The sequence below is a fragment of the Macadamia integrifolia genome, chromosome 12 (assembly GCF_013358625.1).
Source record: "Macadamia integrifolia cultivar HAES 741 chromosome 12, SCU_Mint_v3, whole genome shotgun sequence".
Lineage (NCBI taxonomy): Eukaryota > Viridiplantae > Streptophyta > Magnoliopsida > Proteales > Proteaceae > Macadamia > Macadamia integrifolia.
The window spans coordinates 26421345-26449058 of NC_056568.1; the positions used below are offsets into that span (position 1 = coordinate 26421345).

The 27714-nt window shown below is 36.3% G+C and overlaps 1 protein-coding gene across 1 annotated transcript; it reads right to left on the reverse strand.

Annotated features, from left to right (window-relative positions):
- Positions 1–349: 349 nt before the first annotated feature.
- Positions 350–13385, reverse strand: LOC122058150 (hydroxyproline O-arabinosyltransferase NOD3). The gene is made up of 9 exons (XM_042620669.1): positions 13201–13385; positions 12068–12700; positions 11615–11682; positions 11319–11520; positions 10866–10963; positions 10679–10748; positions 10473–10544; positions 10200–10313; positions 350–862 (listed from the first exon to the last, which is right to left on the reverse strand). Exons 2-9 carry the CDS (start codon positions 12479–12481, stop codon positions 773–775), a joined length of 1128 nt encoding a protein of 375 aa, XP_042476603.1. The 5' UTR covers positions 12482–12700; positions 13201–13385; the 3' UTR covers positions 350–772.
- Positions 13386–27714: the final 14329 nt, after the last annotated feature.

Genomic DNA, 27714 nt, shown 5'->3' on the forward strand with positions numbered 1-27714 from the left:
TAGAATCCTAGACCTAGGTCTCAACTTAAAAAGATAAATCAATGACTCCCATTTAACTGCACTAGTACAGCTTAAATTCCATTTTTGACACTAGCAACATATGGTAAGATTGCTCTAGGTCAGGCAAAGGTCTAGTTCCTCTGGATTCTGTTTCAGATAATCAATTTTAATGGTCAGCACTATCAGATTGGAATGACATGTATGTTTAAAGGATCCGTTCCACGCTACCTGCTTTTAAACTCTGTATTAAAACCTTGGTTTGTGAACCAGCATTTTTTGTTTAGAATCAGCTTCTACCACTTTTCTCATAGTATATTGTCAAAACAATCTATTGATACAATAACAGGTATTAGGGATCCAATGAAACCATTAGGGCTGCTCTGCTCATTAGATAAAAATACTTGTTTCTTGTGAACAAAGTACATCCGACATCATACAAATTAAAAGCTTTCTATGTAAACATCAAAAGAGAGAGAAAAAATTCTATTGCAACCCTGCTCCAACCAATGAAAGGACTAAGAAGCATTCCAAGGGTATTTATCTAACAAAACAGACAGAAAAGGTAACAACAATGTAGGCAACGAAAAAGAATTTGATGATCGATAGATGCTGTATAGACTTATCGAGTGTCAATGATAAGAGTTGTTTTCTTTCTTCCATATCTTTCCTTTCTTCTGTCATTTTCAAAGTATTTACCTTGTACTTTGTATACGGAGATCTCTCTCTGGTGATGCACTGAGAAGAGAAGTTCCAAAAATTAGTGTTGTCAGGTTCATCTTCTTCCAGCTGAGTCAGTCTTACTCTGTTCCCCCCAATCAGGAATATTTGCAGTAGCCTCATTCACCTTTTTTACAAGTGTGACCTAGAGAAATAATCAGAATGAAATGAGACAGATAAACTGACAACCACTTCTAACACTCAGATGAATTACCTCCGCATCCATTAACCATGACAGTAAACAAAGTTCAGTGAATTAACAGACGAGCAATTCTTATTGCTAATATAATACAACAAATATAATCATACATGTAATAAGTCTTCGGAAGAAAACACAGCGTTCATGATAAAGATTGACAAAGACAACTTCTTGAGCTCATAATAATAATAATAATAATAGGGGAAAGGATATCGTGCACTTTGTTTTTTTTTTTTTTTGGGGGGGGGGGGGATGGGAGAGATAAAAATTTACATTGGGAGGGTGTTTCGAACACTTCACGTAATTGGAGTGGTGGGGAGAGATTCGATTTGCGTAGTCTGGTGCTCCAGACTACTACCTTGTCTCTCCTCTGGTCGGCATTCCATATGATAATTAATGCATTGAAATTATTTTCTCACTTGCCTTATTGCTCCTCTAGATTCAATTCACATCATGAGCTAATACCGATAATGCTAATAATAATAATTAATAATAATAATTAGTTAAGAATATTGTTATTCTCTTTTCCCCTTACATTTTACCTGTCTATGGCTGATTGTCTACATAACGCAAGAAACTAAAGAAGTTAGACAAAAACTATCACAGAAAAGAGTTCAAAAACTAATTGTTAACTCTTGACCACTTGCTCGGTCTCATGAAACATTTAGGGATCTATCCAGTGATTAAAAAAAGGAGAGAGGTTTTGTGCACAGTCGTGCTTCCAACCGTTGAATTGGCAATGACCATATACCATGCACAAACTCTCACCCCCATCCAACGGTTGAAGCATGCGCAGTCGTGCACAAAACTTTTTGTCTTAAAAGAAAAAAAGGGAAGGGAGGGGGGGGGGGGGGGGGGGGGGAACAATGTTACAAAGTCACTTTCTTCTCTCATTGTAGTAAATGTTGCACCTACAGAACATGCCACTAAGCAACCTTCATTCCACCAACTAAAGATATCCCAAAAGAAAAAAAGAGCCTCTGTTGAATTTCAGGAAATTTCCTCAGATTATAAATAGCTAAATCTGTGTAAAAAAATATGATGAAATCTGAATTCAATATCACAGTCTGGAGATGCATATTTTGATCTCATAAAAGGTAATAGAACCATGCTGCTGGAAATTATCGGATTATCCAATCATTCCGTGTTTTAACTTTTAACATCACAGCCAAGTCATCCACTACCCACAGTAAAAATTCCTTCCCATTAATGGTTGTGCCAAATTTTTGGTCCATCTCATTTACCCCATTGCATTGATTACTATATTCATTTATTACCAACTTGAGGAGAGTTTAAATTAGTAAGGATCAACTCCTAGATTCGAGAGAGGAACGAACTGAACCAAGACTCGAAGACAGAAAACGAGAGTGAAGGTCCTTTTTCTCGTTGACTGGCCCTTGTTGCGCTTAATTCATCCTTCTGAAGTATTTTCACCACCCGCTTCTTCCCTTTTGGGTCTGATTGAACTGAACTATGCAGGATGGAAGGGAAATATTTAGAAATAAGGTGGTGTTTAATGCTTCAAGTGCTACTGCTAAACTTTGGGATTTTTCTAAAGGAGATGGACCACAGAGACAGTACTAATTACTTGATTACAATAGTGTAAGACAATAAACAACCTATATCTCAGGTTCAATTTGGCCAATCTGGGATGTTCTGGAGGCCTCCAAAGCCATCCCAGAGGACTTCAAGCTTCCTGAGCAGGCTTTCACCCACACTCTTGAGACCCAAGTAATGCCTTAACTATCATTAACACATGATTAAACATTTCCAATTTAATTCATCCATCCCTTGGGCTCAACTTGAACCCAGCAGAGACCCAATAAGCAAATCCTAACATCACCTTGCACTATTTACAGTAGACCAATATTTTTTTTTCTTTGTCCCTATTGGAATGGAGGTGAGCAGAGGAAACTGTCAACTTTTTTTCCTCTAAACTAATTAGGCTGCAGATATTAGTAGCCAATCTCATTTCGTAGGGATAAGGCTGAGTAGTAGTTGTCGTAATTAGGTTGCAGATCTGAACAGATTTAATTCATCAAAAGCTTACATTGGCTAATGTTTGTGAAATTTTTCATGGTTCACTTTCAACTGTACCACAGATTAATGTTTAAAAGGGAACATAAATTTCTCATGCCAAAGGTTGTGTCTTAGCAAAACAGACTCTTTGGAAGAACAGCTGTCAGATCTCCATATTGGTTGTAAGGTCCTCAAGGCAATCATTCAGAACAGTCACAACAGATAGAGATGAGGTCTTAAATAGGACGTAACATAATTGATCTTTCTACTATTTGAACTGAATCAAAACAATTTTAATTGACAGCATAAATGGAAGACCATCAGCAGGGATTGAGCAAAAGAATTTCTTTACGAGGAAGAAATGTATTGAGTAGGGAATGTTGGAAGGAGAATATGAAGACTCAGCAGCCCAACTGAAGCCAACCTAAAATACCAGCTGATTGGGTTAACTTATTGTTACAGAATTTAGGTACAAGTTGCCCTCGTGGGTAACAACCTCAGGTTGAGATCAGCTCAGGCTAGTAGGTTTGGGCTAAAGGCTTACTACTTCAGGTCAGGTATGGTTGGCCTGAAGTTGACGATGCGTAGCTCTTATTAGTCAAATAAATAGGTCTGCATCAGTACTTTCAACACAAGGTGCCCCCATCCTTCTGATGACAAAACATGTAGACCCCAATGTGGTTCCATGAGGGTTTCCGTGTGTGAAGTGGAAAGTAAACCTCAACGTTCCAATCCAACCAATGTGCACATGGTTCTACTCAATTGAAGAGACTTAAACTGCTGATGTCAGCCAATCCGCCAATCCATCTTCAAGAGAATTCATTTTCCATCAAAGTTGAGACGAGCTACTGCTGTGTGTATTCGAAGAGAAGTAGAGGTGGATTCCAAGCTTCTAAAGTAGAACGATGGGTGGTAGAGAGGATTCATCAAGCACCATTGAACTAGTATTTTTGGAAGAGATTTCCTTCCAACTTAATTGGCCCCATGGCCAGCTCGCATAGAGAAGATCTTGTGGGTCTGGATCAGATTTCATGGAGAATTTTAGGAGATCAGTTTCCTAATCGCATGGAGTCTCTTTAAATAAGATTTTGAAGATTTTTTTTCCTGGATCTTTGTTACTATTTTGAGATTATTCAGTGTTTTACTAGAATTAGAAAGTAACTTAGGATACTTTCTATTTTCAATAGATGAAATATTTGCAGTGGACTTCCTTCCCCGCGCAAGAGGGTATTTAGAAAGTAGGATTGTCTTTTTTTATAGTATTTAGATTATTGTATTCTATTTAGAAGGTTCTAGTTCTCCCATGCATGGGAGGTTTTTGGCGATAATTGATTTCCATTATTATAAATAAAGAAGGGTTGTATTCAGCCTGGAACGATTATGAGTTTAACAAAACAATGGTTTTGTGCTATAACTGTGAGATGCAGCAATGGTGAGACGCCGTGGGTGTGTGGCCCAGGACTGAGTGTCCCCTATCCCCCTTCCCTATCCATTTTTCCCCCTTCTTCTCCTCCCATCGATACCCTTATATCACATATTTTCTGAGTTTTATTTTTCTGCCATCTGGGACCGATCGAATCCCTGTATGCTCCTTATTGCAGTCCTAGACCAAAACCAAGTTTATCTATTATTTTGAGATCCTGTCTGGGGTTAAGTCACTTGTGAGTGACTTGGCTCTCTGCATAATCTTCTGCTGCTACTGGCTGCTCTCCTATTTTCCTCTTTTGATCTTCCATTATCCCTCTCTACCTGCATCCAACTCTCTCATTCAACGACCACAAGCCATCCCCATCAGTACCGAAACATTAAATTCATCAAGATTGCACCAACCTACAGTAACCCAAGAAAACTTAGTTGATTGCCTTTTATTGATGTCACTGTTTTTCCCTGTTTTTAGTTGCTGTTTAACTTATTGGTTTTGACATTTTGCATCTGCCTGAACCTGGTGCTTCTAATTTTGAGATCGAAGGAACCTAATCTAGTCTAACCTGCCAGTTTACTAACCAATTCTGTCAAATCCTTGCAATGAACCTTATTTTACAGTTTTTCCTAATGGTATTTGGACATCTATAAATCCATCATAGAATTGATTTCCAGCTACATATATCTTACCAAGTGATGTCACAGTGCTATGCCATTGTTTTGGTGGCTGAATTATTTTGTGAGTTATTTCTTGCATTAGTAGTTCCTTAATTTTTTTATTATTTCATAGATGTCTTGGCATCAGGAGGGAGCTAGGTACTTGACATCCATCTGAGTGACAAGAATAAGTTAATTATAACCATCCAAATTATCTTGGAAACAATCTATCCAATCCTAAATGGTTCTTAATAATCGATCAAAGAAAAACCTCCTACAGAATGGCATTGTTTCAGCATAAATTTAACTATGTCTTTCTCTTCCATGGCCAGCTCTGTTTATCTCTTCCAACACATTGCTCACAAGCTCTTCTACGGTACGAAAGCAAGATCCTCGAAATAACCATGCCTTTCTGCAGATCTCATTATAATGGGTTCAGGCCTTTCCAATTCCTTTCCTTATATATGTCATTCAGTTCTCTATAAATCTCTTCGCAAAGTTTTGCCCCCTCCCCCTTTCTTTTCTACGCCTTCGATCGAACCCACGCCCTGATCTACTTCCTCTCCTTTGAGAGAGAGAAACAAGGTGTGATTTGTTATGAGCACTACCAGCATTATTCAGCCTTCTTATGAATGCCTTGTCGCATAATGAAAAAACTATAATGAATATCTGTGAAAATTCACAACATTCCACGAAGCATCTATCTGCCCAAAAGCTGTCATGGTCTCAAAACCCTTCACAGAATAAGGTGCATGACCACCAACCTAACATATATCAGATTTAGATCAAGTTTATAACTTCAAGAATCCAACAACCTTAAAGGTTCCAGAGAGAAATGCTCTATTCATCTTCAGATTCTGCTACTGTAAAGAGGGGTCTTCTCAAGGCTATGATGACAAGTCCTATGCAAAAGCTATTGAGTGTACAATAATGTACAAACAAATTCATCATGAGAAAAGATTAATTTTAGTCCAGGTGATCCATTAACTACCAGCACAGCTTGCTGAGTTCCTGTTAGGATTTTACTACACCATGTACTCAAAGGTCTAGGTTAACATAGCTTCGTACCTTCATGAGGACTGACAAGCAAGAGGAAGCTGGAGCCTCTACTCCCTTTCCTCCTCAATTCGGTACCCTCAGGGTTACAGAGACGCCTCTGAGACTACCAACAAAGCTGAGGATCCCACAGGATGTTACACAGCAGTTCACTGACAAGGACTACGGTGTCAAGGTAGAGATTGCTGAGTTCAGTGGTGAAAGGGGACCAGAGGATTTCCTTGATTTTCTCACTAAAGTTGAAAGAAATTTTGTTTATAAATCCTCTCCAGACGAGAAGTGAGAGCTCATTCTCACCAAGTTTACTAGATATGCATGCTCATGGTGGAATGACCTACTACATTCGAGGCTTCTCAGGTGACTTGGATCCGTTATTAATTGGGAGGTCATGAAGTAGATTTTGAACAAGATTTTCGTTCCTCCTAATTATTAGAAGGTGATATTTTTGACAGACTAACCAGCAAGAATGTGGATATCTACAAGATAGAATTCCACAAATTATCTTCGAGGTGCCGACTTCAGAGACAGACCAGCAACGACTTCTAAGGTATATCAGTGGGATAAATACTGAGATTCAACTAAAGCTAGCCAATGGTGATTTCAGATCTGTTTATGTGGCAATTGCCTATATGCCAAGACAGCCAAAGAGAAGTACAGCTATTTGAATGACATGCATAAACCTTTAACTAGCAGACCTCAACCCCAGATCAAAGAAAAGAAGCCTAAATTCTACAGAGTGGAAGAAGGAAGCCGGATGTTATCAGAGGCAATGACTGGTTGAAGAGCATCGTGTGCCGTGACTGTGGTGAGGAGGGTCACTTTGGCAACAAATGTCCAAACAAGCTCATCCCGTGAACGTAGAAGAAACGCAATCAGTAGAGAAGGAAGACAAGATATTTTATATGGTTAACCTTCCAAGGATGATGGTCTGGTGATGACGAAATCAAAGCTCACTCCATTAGCCTTACATCAATCTCAAATAAATTAGTCGGGAAAGCTCCCACCTCTTTAGACAGAAGGGCATTCCTCTAGACAATGATGATTTCATCAATGCTCATACGATTGTTGATAACAAGGTAGAAGAAAATTTTATCTTTGTTGATTTTTTTCTTTTTTTTATAGCAATCAACCTCTCACAGAATCAGCTCTTCAAGAAGATTCATGTGCAAGATTTTGGACCTATAGCTCGAGAAGAGGTCAATGCAATAGCTCACACACTTGTAGTTTGGGCTATTATAGTACCATATGCCTTGCCTAATCACCCCTTTGGAACATTGTGACATTCTTCTAGAGAAATCTTGGCAACAACAGGCTAGTATTATTTATGATGGTGCACAGAACACCATCAAAGTTAAGGAGGCCATACGTACCTAATGTCGCTGCACGCTTATCACACATGCCTCATCAATGACAATCTGCTCCTCCAATGATATTTCACCATACTCTCCCTGATGCAGATGCACACCCATGGACCGATCCAAACCCATCTGGGTATCCAGAAGGAGATGAGGCCGATCCATATTTGGTTTCTTGGTCTAGTAGGATTTTAATAAACCTTATTTATTTGGGAATATTATGTAATCTTTTATTTTAAGTAGGATACATAGGGAGATATTAGTTTCTTAATTTATTTCAGTTTCTTAGATTGAGTTAGTTTTCTATTTAGAGTTGGTTTCCTAGTTTCCTTTTAGGATTTGTTTCCATGTTGGAGTCTTTTATTTGCCTATTTAATATGCTTGTAACTGATAGAGTAATTAGAAAATTGAAAGGTGAATTGAGATTTGTGGAGCCTGCGGGCATGTGTGAGTAATTCTCCTTTCTTCCCCCCTTTCTTAGTGCAATTTCTCCCTCTCCCCTGCAACTCTAAGACTCTCTCAGGGATTTCTTCCCTACCCCTACCGGCCCCCCATCAGAAGGGCAACACTAATGTATACATCAACACTCCCCTACACGTGCAGCCCAAGATCCCATGGTCCTTACACATGGAGCTTACACAACATATCCTTCGTGTGGCACCAAGGGAGAAGAAACGCTAGGAAAACTCTTATGATGCATTTCCCAGAAGTCAAACACATGACCTCTCCACTTTGATACCATGTTCACTACCATTTCACCTAAAAGCTCGAACTATAAGGGAAGGGCAACGTCAATTTATACATCAACAAGGCCTGAGAGGTGGTGGCTTACGTGTGACAGATATCAGCAGTTTGAGTCCGCTTATCTCCAGCCCTTTCTTTCTCTTAATTGAAGATATAATTGGAAAATAAAACAGCAAGCGCAAAAATGAGTAATAATCCCTAGTAGAGACTGGCACGATTTAATTCAACATTTTGTTCATAATGAGTGCAAGGTTACTAAATATCCCTCCACCGATCAACAGCTAGAATAAGTGCAAGCATTTCCTTCTCATATGATAATGAAGCTAAATTCTAACCACTTAATGCTCCGATGAAAAAAAAATCATCTTATTTATTTATTTTTTTGTTAAATTTACACAATGTTTAAATGCTTAAATGAGATTAAAGTCATAATATGGGAGTTTGTTGGGATTTTGCAAGATTGAAACATCTTTGCTTCAATCTTAAAATTTAAGATCACAACTTCCAAAATTTCAACCATTTCGAGGAAATATTTCAATTTTGACAAGGGTTGACCTATTTTAAGATTTTCCCTCTATTTCATAGTTCTAGGCTAGCAAGAGTCTATTTTAAGTTTCTATTTCAGTTTGGTTTCAATTTTATTTTCCTATCTCTGGTGGGATGGTTTAAGCCTATTTTTAGTCTGTATGTTCTATTTTAGAGTCTTATGAGATCTAGTAGGAGTTTGAGTATGGAAAAAAGTGTTTTTTTTTTTTAAATTGCGGTGTTATATATTGATTTGTACCTCTGCCCTTGGAGTCATATGGACATGATGTATAAATTTATGAAGTTTCTCTTCTATTTTGCCATGTGTATTCATGGTGGTGGAGATGGATTTCTCTACAGGCTAAGGTGGATTCCTCAATGGCCTTGGGTGGATCCGTAGGTAAACCATGGGTGGATTTTCTCCAAGCATCTTCAAGTTTTCCTCTTCAATTTCTATTATTCAAATTCCAGTTTAGTTACCAATTAATCAGGTCAGAATTCTAGTTCATAACACTCTGATACAACATAATATTCTCGTTTCAAATTTGTTACTGTATCGGTAATCAAATCAGCTCTTTTCTGTCAGTTTTCCATTCAATATATATTCTCTGTATTTATGGCATTCTGATCTATTAATTCAGTCCCTTATTCTCTGACCCGAAAATTTTCTGTTATTCCCTTTTGCTTCCATGTTCTGTCTATTCTGCTATCAGTTAAATCACATCTCTTCCTCTAGCTGAGAAATCAATTCAAGCTGAGTTTCAGGTCAATTGGACCTAGCGTCTTCAAGTTACAGGAATTCTCCCATGAACCATAAATGTGTTCTGCCAAAACAACTTCTGCTTACTCCAATTTCTGCATTCTGTTTCTGTTTCTGTTTCTGCTAAACCCTATCTTATCTTATTCTCTTAACCTACTTCTGCCTTCAGAAGCCCTAGCAGATTCTGCCCTAAAAATTTATTAGGATTAGGGATTTTGCATTTAAACAGAAACATCCTGCATGTCTCATGTAAAACAAGAGAAAGGGAAAAACTACACCAAGGTAATTTTCCAATTTAAGAATAATGAGTTTATTAAATAGAAAGAAGAATATGACATACATCCCTCAATTAAAGCACCACTGAAAAACATCATCATGCTAAAACAAAGAAAGAAGACATAAAAGGGAGCCTGGGGGTGCCCCGGGGGGGGGGGGGGTGAGGAAAAAAACACCAGAACAAGAGAAAGCAACAATGAAATGAAAATTTACTCTAGGCCTCGCAACTCCTTGTTTAGCAAGTCCATCAGCCATTGGCTGTTCACCCTTGCAATAGAACAAGTTGTTCATCCAAGAAGCAAATATATGGGTCCTACTTTATCCAAATGTGAGGATCAATCACGTACGAAAAACAGATGAATATATCATGAAATAAACCATAAAGCACTGGCTTTCATAAACTACCATGCTTACATGTTTCATGGTGTGCAGTACTTTTTATTGAGTAAAAATACAGCAATAGACATACCACACTTTCAGGAACTCCTGGAGGAGGCAAGGAGAGGTTCCTTGGTGGAGGCCCACGAAGATAGGATCTCTTGTCGAAGCGCCACTCTCCCGTTTTTCCATATGTTAGCTCACCCTGCACAGTACTCAACTTCAGATACATAACAAAGGCACCAATAATGACTCTAAAGAAGCTACAAGAACTCTGTGATCGAAGAAGAATGCATTTTGTTATTTAACAAGTGCAATAAAGCATTCAGCGAATTGGACCAATTTTCATGATGCATAGGCATACCTTCAAATTATAGTCACATCCATAAGTGTAATGAATGATGAACCTTTTTCCAACCTCTAAATCCCATGGGGGCTGAAATAACCAGTTAAAGGAATTAATAACCACAACTATGTTTACAAACTAATCTTTTCCTTTCAGAAAATTTAAGAAAAAAAAAATTCTGAAATGGAATCAAGAAAAAGAGTTATTTGCACAGTAAGACAAACCTGTAGCATAAAATCTTTGCGAAGAATATGTTTAACACCATGCAATGCAGATGCAACAGCATATGCATACCTTAGTTCAGCAAGTACACAACCAAACCATTAAAATGAATGTTAGTTATATATAAGGTTCTGGCATCTACCAAATCAAAAACTGGGAAGATGTAAGATATCTCTAAGGGTCACTCACATTTCTAACACCCATCCAAAAGCTTTATCAGTCTCGGGATCATCTTTCATCCTCAAAGATACATTCATCCATGTAGGCGCAATTTGCTCCAGCAATGACTGAAATTGGAAATTCTGTTACTTTTAAACATGATATGGACAAATTTAATTAATCACTAACACTTGAAAATGAAAGAAAACCAAGGGCAGGGAGAGGTGGGAGAAGAGAAGCAAATACAAACACTCCCAAGAAGGCGGGTAAAGATAAAGATGATGATGATAATGATAATGGCAATAGTAAATTAGTTATAGTGAAGAGACTCTTGATCTGTATAGAGTGCATATACACTTCTCCACATCCTTTTAGCGTTTGTAGTAATTAGCAGATTCCAACCTTAGCATAATGCATAAAAACCCCATCATTCACAGTCATTCAGACCTTCTCTTGAGCTAACATAGCAAGAAGAGACCTTACCTTCTTGATAATCACGGGAGAATTTCCTATTGGATCAACATTCGTCACAGGGCCCTTCTCCTCAGGATAGAATTTTCTTATTATTTTCTCATGGTCAGCAGGTTTAATGTAGAAAAATGGGAACCCAGCTGGATATCCTCCATGTGCCAAGTTAGGCAAAGGATTTACAAAGACATGATCAGGCTCTGCCATGAGTATATATCTGCATTAGTCACAAAAATTCACAAACTTTCAGATCTATTTGAGAAAGAAATAAAGGAAAAGAACATATTTCAGAACATTTGAATAGAACTCACTCCTCCTCAATTGTTGCCTTTTCCAGCCATTGAACAAAAGCCCATGGTCTATTCAAGACAATGTAACCCTGGAATCCGCATAAGGCAACAATTCAAAAATAAATAAATAACAATGATATGCTAAAGGGAAGAAATCTCTGAGACTATTTTTTTGGGAAAAATCCCAAAAGAAAAAGAAAATGTAGGAAGCATACTTATTTGCAATTCCTCTATTTAAAAGAACATTGTTTTCTGAAAATTTTGGAAGCACACTTATTGGCAATCTCCTCATGGTTTGTGAATGGAGAAATACTTAAAAGAGGGAAAGGAAAGGGAATTGTTCATGCATCTATTCTTTTCCAGAAAGATGATTCTTAGATGAGCAAATGCAAGAAAATGAATATATACAGCAAGGAAGAATAATTCTCTATTCTATAAGAGGCAAATCAATGTAAACAGTGAAAGATTCCTCACCCTATCCAAACCAGCTGGAAGAGGATCAACCACAAAAGTTGGGATCTCATCCATCAGGTTGTCAGGATTTCCTGAATGCAGAACCCTAGTGAATCCTCCCATGTCTGACCCAGGCAAGTCCTTCACTTTCTTATACCAATAATACATTATGCGACACTGCCACTTGCTGTACGGAGCATCAGTCGCTGTCAAGGCAACATGAAAAGGTACCTTAGTACTCTCTGTTGTCTTCATATTCTCAGGCATTTGGATAATGGGATCCGAAAATGATCCACCATCCAAACCATCAGCCACCCCTTTCTCTCTGTTGTGTATTGTCATCGTTAACAAATTATACGTTGCAAAGAAAAACCCTAGTGCCACCAGTACTAGAAACAGAGGCGATGCCCTTCCCATATTCTTCCTTCCAATCATCTTCGGGTGTTTTTCACAAGTGAACTCCGAAATTTTCCAAAATCAGGTCAACCCAATTCTCCTTTCCATAGCAGCTACTAAAACACAGACATTGATCCCACTAGATTATTCACATTCCCACCTTCAACCCACAATCATAAGAGCAGAAAGACAGCAATTTATACGAATTCTAAATTATTCAAGCAGAAATTCGCGCGAAAGCAAGCTTTAGTGAGCCAGCTGTACCCAAAAAAAAAAAGAAACAATCACATTAGAAGAGATCAAGGCCATGCATCTCAATAAGAAAGTAAAGCTAGATATAGAAGAAAAGTAATAATCAAATTTAAAAAACGTGAAAAATGAAAATCGAATTACATAAAAAAATAGAAATTTAAGCTCTGAAACTAGAAAAAAAAATAATCATTGTTGTTGGTATGAGGAGACCTACAGAGGGTTTTTGTGGGTCAGAATCTACAAGGTATTCAGTTCTTGAAAAACTCATTTTAGTCAATAAAAAGAAAGCAGATAACTTGGAACTGATTCTTCACTTCCTAATCAAGGTGTGGAATTATTGACATGAAATCCGGAACCCAGATCTGTAATTCTACCCCAGAAACCAAATGGTGAAATGGGAATCGAACCAAATCCCAGCACCAGATAGAGACGAGAAAGAGAGAGAATGAGATTTCAAATTACTTGCGAAAATTCAGAGAAGATTAAATGGGGTAGAATGCATGTACCTGAGCACTGACGAGAAGCTTGATTGAACCAAAGAGGCTCAGCAGAAGAATCAGAAATAGAGATCCAAAGGATGCCCAAAAGCTTCTGAACTGAACGAACGCATTTGCAGAGAGCTTCAAACACACGAAGGAGAGAGAGAGAGAGAGAGAGAGAGAGAGACTTGTCAACGCTAGGGTCGGTTGGGTCGATCAAAAAAATGCAGTGAACAACGGGAGTGCCTGGTCGCCTGGGCTATTTTTGCTTAGTTTTGTCTTTCTTTGTAATTTTATATTTGGCCTTCTTTCACAAGAAAGCCCTTATCCGGCTATTTTGTTTACACTTCCCCACTTAATATAAACATTTTGGCGAAATATGTTAGGTGGGATTATTTAATAATCTTTTGGGAGAAAGAATCCTATCCATCTATCATTCCCTATGTCTAGACACAGTTTGATGTGAAAAGACCCAATTATACCTGCATGCATTGAATATTTTCATACCCAACTATGTTTGAGCATAAGGGGCACGATGTGCAAAGTTCCTTTCTCCGAATTCTCTCACCCATCACATTACTAGGTCACTTTTTAGCAACAAACTCGGTCATTAATAGCTCCTTCAACTAAAATTGGACCCAATATAAATAAAAATGGACACATACATGTTAGAGACCAAGACCTATCTCAATTATTATCATTTATAGATGAAGAGGGGTATTTATATAATTAAAATTAACATTTACGGGTGTATATCACACTTACTGCCATTTCTATATGAAGAGGGGTATTTTTGGAAGCAAAAGGGACATGAGTTGGCCTCTGACACATAAGTGTAGAGGAACTAAACTCGAAATGGACTCCGCGTACAAAAGAAAATTTTGGGCAAGACAAAGCATGGTTTTAGGGAAATTATGTGTCAGATTATTGAGAGAGCAAACCCCAGTGTCACATTTTTTATAAGAAAACTTTCAATCTATCACCTGTATGAAATATTCTTGATACCTGAAACAAAGATTGTTAGAAAAATTTGTGGGCTGAGTCGTGTCACCTAACACTGTCCTCAAGACCGTAGATGCCTCCTATGGTACAACCGGGAAAATTGGAAATCAACCTCTAAAATAAAACAGCCCAATGACTCCCCTAGTAATCGTACACTCGACTACTGAACCCCTTCGAATATTACATGGCTGTGCTCAAACTAGAAAAAAAAAAAAAAAAACCAAGAAATGGACATGTGAAATCCAATGAAACTCAAGAAAATCAAAGCTTGACAACACACACTTGAATGCTTCAAGTGACTTGATCCGTGTTTTCAAATGCTAAATCCCTCTTTATTTATAAAACAAGTGAGATGAGGATTAAAGGAGAATGAATTAAATTGAGACATGAATGAGAGATTATACATCTCCCAAAACTAAAGAATTGACACCTTAAGAGGTTTCTCATGTAGAGACATAAAGTGATTCAGACGTTTAAAGGAGAAATGCCTTAAAGAGTTTTTAGCAACTGTAGGGATTAATAACCATTATGTAGAGAGACTTAAAGAATCTCCAAAATTGAAGGAAGTACATAATACATCTAGCTTCAACAATATGCTATATAAATAAACTATCCATTTAAGAAGCAATTAAAGGGAGATGTAAAGAATTTTAAAAAACTGAAGGGGCAAGCGTTTTGAATCTTAATTTGTTTTTTAAAAGCTTGCATTAAAAACCAATAATGGTTCATGTGTGGAATTTGCAACAGAATTGGCATTCAATGGAATTCAACTAGAATTGACTAAAATTGGTTGGAAGTTGGCTTCAATTGACGTAAATCCTAGAAATTCAGTATGAATTGGCCAATTCAAAGTGGTCAAATTAAAATTGGCCTATGTGATTCGAATCAAATCAATAATCTGATTTCGATTCCTCAAACCTTTTGGGCCGAGGCCAGTTTTTTTTTTGTTAGAGGAGATTTTATGGATGGCTAAGGAGTATTTCTAGTTCAGACCATAAGGTACCCTACTTGTATGTTCTGTTTTAGTCATGACCGTGTACCAAGTGATGATATAAACACATTGAAATTTGTAGAACTGCAAAGGTTTATAGTTACCAAATTAGAGAATGCTATTACGATGATATTTGAATGAATCTAAATTTGAAATTAGACACATGACTAAAATACAATACTATAGCAAATGGCGATGCAAATTTACTCAAGTTTGTTGCTACATGGAAGGGTTAATCGCGATTATTTTGACCAAGCCAGGGTTACGTTCCCTTATAGAAAAATGGTTGTCAAGTTTAGTCAACTTGATACATGATCTTAGCTCTTCAATGAAGTGTTCTTCTGACCATGGTTGTGTCTTCTTATGCATCCTCATTCACTCCTCATCCTCTTTATAACCATAACACTACGAAATTTTTTTTCCCCCCACGAACATAACTGGAGCTAAAATATCCTGAATAAGCCCTAGAAACCGAAACGAAGCAGTAAGGGTCTTAATTTTGTGGCTTCAATTAAACAGCATGATTTGATTCATGGTGTCAGAGGCAAAAATAAAACCGAACTTTATTAAATATATGAAACCAAAACCGAACTGTTTATTGAACAGTTATAAAGTTCCCAAATTGTTTCAAGGTAAGAGCCGCACATAGAAACCTACTATTAAAAAAAAAAAAATAATATAAATGTACTCTCATATAAAAAATATATACAATTATTTAATATAAATATACTACATAATTTTAAATTTTAAATGATTTAAAAAAAAAAAGAAACAAAAAATTTCATGTGTGTGGGAGTGAGGCCATGAGGATGTCTAAGATTTATAAGAGTGGTATTTATTTAATATATGAGAAGCATTTCTTTGTCTAAGAGCTTGGTCTACGCCATGCTCCTTATGTTTTTTCTCTCTTCTTCTTCAATAAAAGATAAAGATGTCTTCTTACATATAGAGAGGAAAGAGATAAACACATGAGAGCGTTATGCAGGCCATGCTTTCAGACAAATTTTTTTTTAATATATGAATAAGAACTCAAAACACTAAAATTGCATCATTTGTTAAATAATATTATTTTTAAATCAAAATCGAATCATTTAATAAATGGTTTCATAATTTGAATTTAAATAAATTGCTTACGTTTCGATTTGGTTTTAACCATTACAAATGTGTAGGAAACCCAAAGGTTCTTGAGAAGTCAGGGACAAGTCAAAAATAGATCCGACCCGTTACAGACTTTGCCCACGGGTCATTTCGTAAGAATGTGAAGGACATAAAATAGAAAATGAGGGATGTTTCCACAAATATGAAAAGATGCAGGGAGGAATAAAATGCAAATAGCCATTAGTACTCATAAAGATTTGCAGATAAATATCATTGACGTAAGAGCTTCCAAACATTATAAAACCATTAAATTAACGAATCATGGCTTCGGCTTACTCAACCTTTGAGACTATCATTGCGGGAAATTCGGAAAAGAAAGAGATACTTTGCCAAACAGGGTTGTAAGGTGGGGACAGTGATTAATAGCTTAATACAAGGTGGCTGACACAGCTTGGTCATTAAAGTTAGAAGTTTAGATTCAGGTGCTTTGGTCTTGGACAAGGCCCTGATTTTTTTATTTTTTTCTTTTTGGGGGGTGGGGGGTGGGGGGTGGGGCGGGTTGGGGTGGGGGGCCGTTGTGGGGTTGTGAAGGTCCCGGTTCTTATTGACTAACAACAACAATTTCTACCTATAATAATAATAATAATATTATTATTATTATTATTTTATCCCAATTAAATAGGGTTGGATCGGTTAAATGAAAAAAAAAAAGGTAAAAGCTCACCTAAATGGGCTGGCTACCTGAATTCTAGTTCTTACCTTGAATCTATTCGAAGTCATATATAGGAGTTGGAACAAGATCTATACTATACATTTCTCTTATGTTCTATTTTGTATTTGTTTTGTATTGTTTTATTTTATTTTATTTTATTTTTGTAGTTATCCTAATCGAGAGGCCCATAGGCCAACCACAACTACATCTAAGGGGGAAGACACAGAGGCTAACAAATTGGGGGAGGGTCGAGGTCTCGAACTTGAGACATGCAAGCGCAAGTAATTTCGATAAGTCACACCAAACCAACTGGCACAAGGGCCCATAGGTCAACTACAACTACATTTATCCTATGGTCATTTTTTATCTACCCTCAGCTATTTTAGTTTCTTCAATTTAAATCAAATCACTTTTCTTTACAAGTGTATCTCTAGACCTCTATCGAACATGATCATACAACCTCAAACAGCTTTTTTAGAGCTTGTTATGAACCGAGGCAACTCCGAAATCAACACTCATATGATTTTTTTTTTTTTTTTTTTTTTTTTTTTTTTAAACTTTATCATTGACTCTTAACTATGATCTAGAATATTTTGGTAAAACCTCATACCACACATGATCTCCACCTTCTTGCTTATAATGATCCAATCGCTTAAATACTTTGATAAAGCGTTGTTGTGTTGCTTGATCATGGCGGATATGGGGTGATATGTTTATTCAAGTTTATGTTTTTTTAGTATATAAGAATGGTTTGTGAGCCTCATGCATTGTTAAAAAAAAAAAAAAAAAAAAACCTCATGCGCTAAGTACACTTATATTTATAAAAAAAAAAAATGATTTGTGAATCAAAGTACTGTTAAATAAGTTCACACAGCTTTTTATTTTGGTTCAGTTGATGGATATTAGAATAATTTAAGCAATGATCCATTTATAGGTGATCTCAGGGCCTAGTTAACAATTCGCAAATTATTCGGCTGAACAGAATTTTTCTGAATTAAAAAAAAAATTCTGATGAATTCGGATTAAAAATAAAATTCGGTAAAAAATGCGCTTTTTACTAATTTGAATTTAAAACGCGAATAATTCGGGCCAAACCGAATTATTCGGTCCACTTAAACAGTATTAAAAAACAAAAAAACAAAACGTCATATATGAAACCCACGGTACCCACCACCGAAATATATATATATTTTTTTCATCTTCTTCTCTCCCAAATTTCCGCCTCATTCTTCCCATCTTTTTTCTCCACCTAATTCTTCTGTAACAATCGTACGAATCTATTCTTTGTTTCATTTCTTTCTCATAACTTCATCAGTTCATCCTAAGATAGGGGAGATATCAAGCCTTGATGGATAATTTGAGGTTCCGAGGGACCAGGACAGATTCATATCGCCGTATCAATCAATCTTCTTTTATATTGTTGTTTTAATTTTGAAAAATTAGTGTGTCTTAGTGCAATATGGGTCTTGTGAACCTAAGCAAAAGGATAGTGAAAATTTTTTGTGATCAATTTATTTATTTGTTTTATTGTAGTTGTAATCTTGCTTTCACTGTTTTGGGGCCTAATCTATTTCATGAGTAGAAATTGGATTACAATAACCATTGCTTCCATCGCTCAATGACAATTTCTTCATAGTTTTTTACTTTATTGTACAAAGTAATTTGCTCTTTCTAAGTATACAAATCAAGTTAATAACTTGATAAATAAAAAATATACAATAAACTATAAAAATAATATATGAATTTTTTACCCGAATTTTATTTTTTTAATCGAATAATTCTCTAATCCGAATCCGACTCCGATTTTTATTTTGTCCACTTTTTTGACCGAATCCTTAAATTAATCAATCAAATTATTTCGAATAATTCTCCGCCCGAATAATTCCCGAATCCAAATTTACTAACTATGATTTCACCTGAAGGTAGTTCACATGGAAGATTCCAATTTTTAAGGCAATTGACTATAAGAAATTGAAATTGTGAAAATGAAGAAAGACTTGGACAAAAGATTCCGTGGTTGACAAATCAGGTAAAGGTGTATTTGGTTGATATCTTAATTCTACTGTTTGGAAGGTCAGACGTGAATATGATAATTGGATATTTAGGAAATGATTTAGATGCACCTATAAGTTAAATTTCATATTCTAGTTTATTCATCAACTTTCTCGTCCCAACACATTTATTGGTAATGTGATCACCATCGGGTTGCTTTTAAATTTTTGATATTTTTTTTGGACTAAAACTTGATATGTAAGCAAAAGACTTTGAGATAGGGGTGTAAGTTTGGCCATAATAACTTAAACCTGCCCTAGCCTTAGCACATCTTGAGCCTAAACAGAGCATGAATTAAGATTTCTAACCTAAGGATAGGTTAGGATTGAAAAACATTGACCTTGGGTAGGGTTGGACTGGGCCTAGGTCCAGCTCAGCATGGCCCAGTCCGACCCTAAGTTTAGCTCTAATTTATATAATATAATTTAGGGTTATCATACTATCATTTTATTTAGAATAGTAAAATATCGGTCATTGATTCTTATACTTAATTGATATGGAAAATTCCAACTTAATCAAATATAAATTTTTTAATTGCTTGCAATATTCAATATACTTCTCCAATGTGACCCCGACTACGATTACAAAAATAGTCAGTCAAGATACTCCTAACATTTACAAAACTCAGGGCTAATTAGAACCAACCTGGCCCAATTAGGGTCAATTAGGGCTGGGTTGGATTGGCATGAGCCAGACAAGGTTGGGTTTAGGCATGAACTCGTTAAAATTGGATTGAGTTTAGATTGAGTTTTGAGTACTTAGGATTGAACTCGGGTTCTAAGAAACCCGGCCTAATTCGGCCTTATTTCATCCCTGCTTTGAAATATATCTATCCATAAAAATTTTAACTCAATTCCATCCAACTCAACCATCGCTTAATTATATGGACCACCAGGCGAGAAAACCTCTTCCAACAACTTATTAATTACGAGATGTACGATGTAAATTAGATTAAGAAGAGGTCCACAGAACAACAAAGTGGATATCGATGGCAGAGTTGGAGGGTACAGTCAGAAGCCACTAAATCGCATGTTCTATGTGAGAAAGGGTGGGGCGGTGTTAGGCACTAAGCCTAAAGTCATTAAAGGGTGATTATATTGTTGTACTGGATAAAGATATGACTCCTTTTTATGAAGTGTACTATAAAGTATTAATGTTATGTTTATTACAAGACGACTAGATAAGTGCTCCCATCAATTTCTAATTAGATGTTAAGCTCGTTTTTCACTTAGTCCGGTGAATCTTCACGTACGTAAATGTCCTTGGTATGTGGATATGGCATCTATTTTCTATCCAATGTCGTAGTGGTAAGGTTTGAAACTAGTTGATGAGACATTTTTATTTATAGGTTAAAATTTATGGGATAAAGTTTTCTGTCTTAGGGCAGCCCTTACGCTACAAACATAGAGGTGTAAAATGACTACTGTTAGCTCTCGGTCTTCCAGTCGAAAAACGACGTCGATGAAGACTAGTAGGTGCACTATTACACGGTGGGGATTATAATTTCCATGATTTTTCCATTTGTCACTCAATGATACAACTTTACTTATTTCTTTTTTTGAGGATTGACGAATGCCTCTCTTGGAAAGTGTGATGCCGAGATTGATCATGGATAAAAAACCCTTGCTCATTATTTACACTACCATCCAAAATGGTTCAAATATCTATCAAGTAGTACTCTATTAGCTTTCAAATCTTGTGAACATGTTGTTCCTGTTGTTTTTTAGTTTGAATAATTTCTGCCAAATATACTTTATAACTAGTGGAGTAGCGGCTGTAGCAAGGAAAGGGGGCACGGTTTGAGGAGTGTTCTCTGTGGGAGAGCGATACCTTCATAACAACCTCATCTCTCTGTCGCTTTTCTTCTATATATGTGAAATGGTCCATATGCATAAGGTAAAGAGACAAAGAGAGGGGGCACTAGCCAAGATGTGCTCCCCATAGAGAACATTATTCCATCTTTTTATGCCATTGATCGAAACTTGGCTATTGCTTTGGTTTTCTGTTACCCCCGATGGCAGCTAGGAAAATAGAATATTAGGGGTGGATTGGAAAATTCTACCCTATAAGGGTATTTTCCACCCCTAATCCTAGGATTCTAATTCCCTTGCTACTATCAGGTAGCTGGAACTTGGGTAACTTGGTTTGACTAGGAATCCCTCCACATGACTTGGGAAGAAGAAAAAAACCCCTCCACATGGTAAAAATATGTGAACCTTATAGATTTTTTTTTTTTCTTAAATAATTTAGACCACCAGTAATATAAGGGTTTTCTTTATCAATATCAATCGGGTGGAAAAGAATTCCTTGTCCATTGGAGATGTGGCGATAAGATGGGAGAATCTTGTTTCATCAACAAACTTCCATTTTTATTGATAAATTTAAAATTACCATTTCCCTACATTGTCTGATTATACTGATGATTATAGGCAAGGATTCTCCCTTGATAACCTTTGATTGTAGAGAAATTCGATTCTAAGTGAAATAATGCAACAGCAATATGCAATCAAATGTGCCACCAAAACTGACTTGCGGTGAAAGGAAATGATATCCGTTTCTCCTATGACCAAAGTGATTGCATTAACCCGTGGCAGAATTCTACTTTCTCATAATAGTAAAAAGTTGCTAAAACATAGAAAAATAAAAAAAATTTGGTTGTTCATAATCACCTTATAAAGTATGGATTTCTAAAACTATCATGGTTCAATTATTCAATAATATTCTATGGATATATGATTCCTTCAATGCCCTAATTTTTGTAAGTGGTAGCTTATTTGTTATATGGACCTGTTGTCTACTCATTTCATTTCCTTTATTTCACTTGTGTAGGAAAAGTTCTACGAACACTAGCTTAGTCTACTGGTGGCAGCTTCGACTTGAAAAGTTGGCGCTAAATGAAGTTTGTCAAATGAAAAAATATTACATTAAAAAGTTTTGTATTACCAAAAGTTGCATGAATCACTAAGTGGGCTGGTGGAAATATATAAGAGCTATGCATATACATGGAGGATATATGATTGAGTTTGATCCTAAAATTTGGCACCTGCCTAGTATAGATCATTCCCTAAACATCCAATGGTTAGAATTGCCACATTATCTCTCTTGTGGCAGAAGAACATATATGGCAAAGTTTATTTGTTCTGCCAAAGAGATTCTACCTATAGGGCACTATTATTTCTATTCTTCGAGAATTTTCTGCTACCTACATTCTCCCTTGTGGCAACTTTCTGCCACCCACCGTTTTCTCTCCTTGCAAAGCATCTTTCTTTTGCTCCGTCAATCCTATTTGGAGTACCCAATTCATTTCCATGGAACACAAAAATAAACCGATGTTTCCCAATGCAACAGAATTGTATTTTGTGTTCCCATGGAACAAATAGAACACTAGAAATTCTTTAGAACGTTACCAAATGTGCATGTTTGGCGGACCTTATCGGGATTCTACTCATGGATTTTGGAAGCCACTTTGAGGAGGCAAGGATGTGGATCCGGTAAAGCCCTATTGTAGCCCACCCATCATGGATTAAAATAAAACATAGGGATCATAAGGATCAAATAAGCCCATAAGGAGCGTGTTTGGTTTAACAGTAAGGTACGAATGTTATGATATGGTGATCAAGCAGTTGAAACAGCTTTTTAATATTCTTGCGGTAAAGCTGCGTAGTTCTCACCTCTCAGACCTCGTATATGAGGGAGCCTCGTGCACCGGGTATGCCTTTTTTTAAGAAACGTATAGACCAAATTACTAGGCTGACAAAAGAGATATATGCCAACCCAAGGGGGTAGCGCAGTTGGCGAGCAACGAACTTGGTACGAGCTGTAAAACTCGGACGTCCTAAGTTCGACTCCCACTAGGCACACCTTGGGCCACTCACATGGGGGTGTTTAGTGCTCTTCACTGCTTTCAGTGAAAGTTGAATGGTTCTTGTTCAACCCCGATATGACCCGGTCCATGATGTTGTGGGGTCAATATGGGCCCATTGTTAGAAAAAAAAAAGAGATATATACCCATATGGGAATAAATAAAGACCAAAAGTAGAAATGCTAGCCATTATAAAACACAAAATCATTCGGCTAGAGTCAGTCCTAGTTTATCCGGGACTAGGAGCAGGGTGGGTTCAAGATCAAAATTTGATTTGAATCTATTGAGAAAAAGAGCAAGAAGAGACCAAAATTATCTCCTAAGGGTTGAAGAAGATTAAGACAGTCACAAAGTAAAGCAAGAGCCCACCAAAGCCCACCACAGTAAAAAAAGGAAACATAGCAAATTGGCTATCAGCTTCCACAATCAATCGGGGAATACCTGTTCCTCAAGCAAACAAAAGACCTCATGTATTTAGTTTGAAAAGGCCCCACTTTTGTGGAAGCCAATATCCATTGGTAGCTGCGAGGTTAGGCCATGATCAGTTACTTCTGGGAGAAGCAACATAAAGGTGGCTTGCTGCTTGTGACCATGGATGGAAATGCTTCCTATTTCTTGCCTCCCTAGCAAATTCTTTAAGACAAAAGAAATGATGGCCACCAATCAAGGTTTAACAATCTGAATCCAGTGAGGTGGTGAGGTGCAGTGAACATTCAACATCTGGGGTGCATGACCAGATCCTCCTAGCCATCGGGTACTGACTGCACCTCCTCTGGGATGGCATCCATTGACTTGGATCACAATTGATCAAAATCTTAGGAATTGGAATTAGAAAGAAAGAAAGAAAGATTTCCAGAATTCTATGATTTATTAAAATTTTGATTCATTTTATACTGCCAAGGAGCATGTAAAGCAGATGGACCATTAATGGTAGTAAAAATAAAAAGCCCCCAAAAGTCACTCTTTGGAGATGATTCAGATTTGTAAATCAATGTGGAATTAATATGCAATCCTTAAATCGTTAGTGGTGGTAAAAAATTATCTCCACTAAAAATCTCGTAAAAAAAACAAATCCAATGTGCGCTTTTCTTGTGGTGCATGTTCCACCATCAAAGAAGGGGTTAAAATTTTTAGTGATGGGGGATACATATATATATATATATATATATACTAGTAAAAATACATGTGCAAATGCACGTGGGGTAGACTCCTTGAAACTTCTTTCTCTCTATTAGTGAGTGCATACATTTTACTATGCTATTATCAATCACCTAGGTACTTCTTTTAGTCCTATCTCACCATCCTCCGAGAGAGAGAGAGAGAGAGAGAGAGAGAGAGAGAGAGAGAGAGAGAGAGAGAGAGAGAGTAAAAATAGTTAGCAATTCTTGTTGTAATATTACTTCATTCTATTTCGTAGAACTTTGGGTCTAATGAAGATTATTTTCGTTTTTCATTGTGTGGAAAATACAATTCCTGCCTATAGTTTACTGATGGAAGGGTTCCATATATATGAACAAGACAAAATGCTTCAAGTTCAAAAAAATAAGAATCTCCATAGGCATAACAATTCCCCTTCATATTTCTCACCAAGTTATAGTTAGTAAGTACATTTGACAATGAAATAAGGGATCATGTAACTCCAATCCTTTGCTTGGTCGTCAGTGTGGTTATACCTAGCTTCTTAATCCTACGTGGCAGAAATATATGGAAAATAAGAAATGCATTAGTTTCATTGATCAATTGATACATTCCAAAGGTGTATAGCATACATCATATGAAAATTAATTTCTAATAAAAATAAAAACTAAGAGAATGAATTCAGAGCTACAACTTGGTTGGACCCAAGGAGTAATCCGTATTTTGAGGTACAAGAATTCATCTTCTGCTACAATCCCCTTATTTATTATTATTTTTTAGGGGGGGGGAAGGGTTTGGTTATTGAATTGACACCAGAGCAAGATAAAACATTCATCCTGTTGTAGGATTCTGGTCTTGTTGGTCAGTAAGGTTTCTATTTTTACTTTTCAAGTAATAAACAGAAAAAGTCCCCCTACGAAACATGTTAGATCAAGAGGATACAATCATCCAAGAATGTGAATAACCAAAATATGCCGCAAAAAAAATTGATTCATCCCAAACATCATCTAGAACCAACAATGGTGGCTTTGGCTTTCTCTCCTTCTAGAAGTTAATGAAATTGTTTAATTGCATTTTCTTCACTCAGGCCAGACTCTCTATGGTGGGTGTCCTTGAAACAATTACAAAGAATATTTTATCCTTGAATATACCTATAACAAACAAAGTATAGGAAAGTTAAAGTGTTGTTAGTAGGAAATGACAAAGAACAGAGTTTGCACCAAGTTAGTAGGAAATGTTGTTCTTCCTTTGTCAGGACAGCACCCAAGATGATTCCGTCTGCTATTTTCTGTTTTCTCTATTTTGCAGACTCCTCCTCTTATGATCCCAAAACTCAACAATTTCAAATCTGTCACAGATAGATAGAGTATCTACCATTAGAGCTGCAGAGATAGTATTTCTATAAACTGTCGAGAGAGAGAGAGAGAGAGAGAGAGAGGCATAAAATCCCCAAATAATGGTTCCACGCCTTTTTTTTTAATGGAGAGAGAGAAACCTAATAATTACTTCCCTCTCCATAATTGTTCACTCCCTCACCATCCTTCATAATTCTCTCTCTCTCTCTCTCCATAATTATTTTGGAAAGGGGGAGGTTTAAAAAAAAAAATCTTTAATAATTAGGAATCAAATCGTGGGATTATTATTTGGGGATTTTATTATTATTCCATTACAAAAAATAATAATAATAAAAAGTGGAGCACAAAGGTGGGGGAGAAAAATAGGGAGATTTAAGGAGGTAATTATGGAGAGATTTACAAAATTAAATATGGATGGAGAGAGAGAGAGAGAGAGAGAGAGAGAGAGAGAGAGAGAGAGAGAGAGATTTAAGGAGGAGCAAACGATTTGATTCCTAATTACTCTTATTATTATTTTTTTTAAACCGCCCGTTGTTGTGTGTTATTATGTGCCCATGATTTGATTCCTAGTTATTAGGGTTTATTTATTTTAAAACCTCTCTATCCCCAAATAAACTTTTTTCTCCAATGTTTAGGGGTTTCTAGGAATGTTAACATTGAATTTAAATATTTAGTATATTTAGTTAATATTGAGAGAGAGAGAGAGAGAGAGAGAGAGAGAGAGAGAGATTTAAGGAGGAGTAATAGCAAGAATTACTTCCCCCTTTTTCCTCCACATTTGAAGAGAGAGAGATAAATTTATTTTTTCATCTTCTATTTTGAGGGTTTTTTTCGTCATCTGAATATTTTATAATTATAGAGATTTAAATATGGAGATATATATATATATATATAATTATTATTATTTTTTACATCTTCCTTTTTGAGGGGTTTTTTGGTCACTTATAAAAATTTTGTTGGTAGATGTCAATGGTTTATTTGTGTTTTTGAAAGAGTATACCAAAGACAGGAGTACGTACTTTTTAATAATAGTATGATATATAAAATTAATTTCTTGTTTTAACTTTTTTAAATGAATCTACTTGATATTTTAATCCATAAATATAAGATAGATGTATTTAACATTTCCCTTCAGTATGTCCCCGTAGCTTCTTTTCCCATCTTCTTCCGTGCTTACATTTTCTTTTGTTTTCTTTTGATAAATTGGTACTTACATTTGATCTTTGCATCTTATTTGAAATTTGTTTGAATATGGGTCTAGCTAGGTTCAAATAGATAAGTAGATTGAGAGTGACCAATGGATTTCTTAATTAATACTTTAGAAATTGCTAAACCCTTTTATCAACCTTTGCTACTGCAAAAAAAAAAGAAAAAAACTGTCGGATTCGCTCAGCTTATATAAACTGTTGGATTCAATACATCGCTGTTACATCATAATTTTTTTTCCTAGTCCCCTGCATCTGACTTGTGACGTTGCAACACCTCTCTCTCTCTCTCTCTCTCAGCCCCACGTTCCATCCCTTTCGCCTTGATTTCCACTGCCCTGTCTGTTGGTTTCCACTTTCTGTTATTTATGATGATAAGTTGGATTGAGCTTTGCTAATAGACTATGAAAACCTAGACATGGCATCGATTATAAGATGCTTGGTTAGGATTTAGTTTTTTGAGCGGTAACCCCACTCCCAGATGTGGATATATGGAAGAACCCACTATTTTAGCTTACCAAAACCCATACAGAAAATAGAAACCAGAATTAGTAACTACCAGAAGTAGGAATTACTAGAATTAGTAACTGAGATTTAGACATTTACTTGAATTCTAGAAAGTAGAGTTTTAGAAACTGAAACTGAAATTAGAAACAGATAACATAGGATTCTGATGAATCCAGATTTTAGAAAGTTAGTTGAACCAGGATTTGATATTGATTGAGACAACTGAACTTTAAAACTCAGATATGTCGAAACAGCTGATGGAACTTGTGGAAGATAGCAGCACTGGGGACAACGGAATTTGTGGAAGAGAGAGGGGAAACTGGAGGAGCGAGAAGAAGAGTGAATGTAGGACGTCAGGGCTGAGTAAGTACTGTAAAACAACAAGTATAAAAAGGTATTGATGTAAACTATCTAATCCAACGGTTAATATACGTTAGCATACTTTATTCTTAGGTAGTGCGCCAGCATGCCTATCCTTTTCCATATATATATATATATTATTTTATTTTATTTTTAATTCAAAGTCATACAAAAGACTATAAGATAATACCTTCATCCATTAGTTGTTTACAAAACTCCCGGAAGAATGTTTCTCTTTCATTTTTTATAAGATTAGGTGG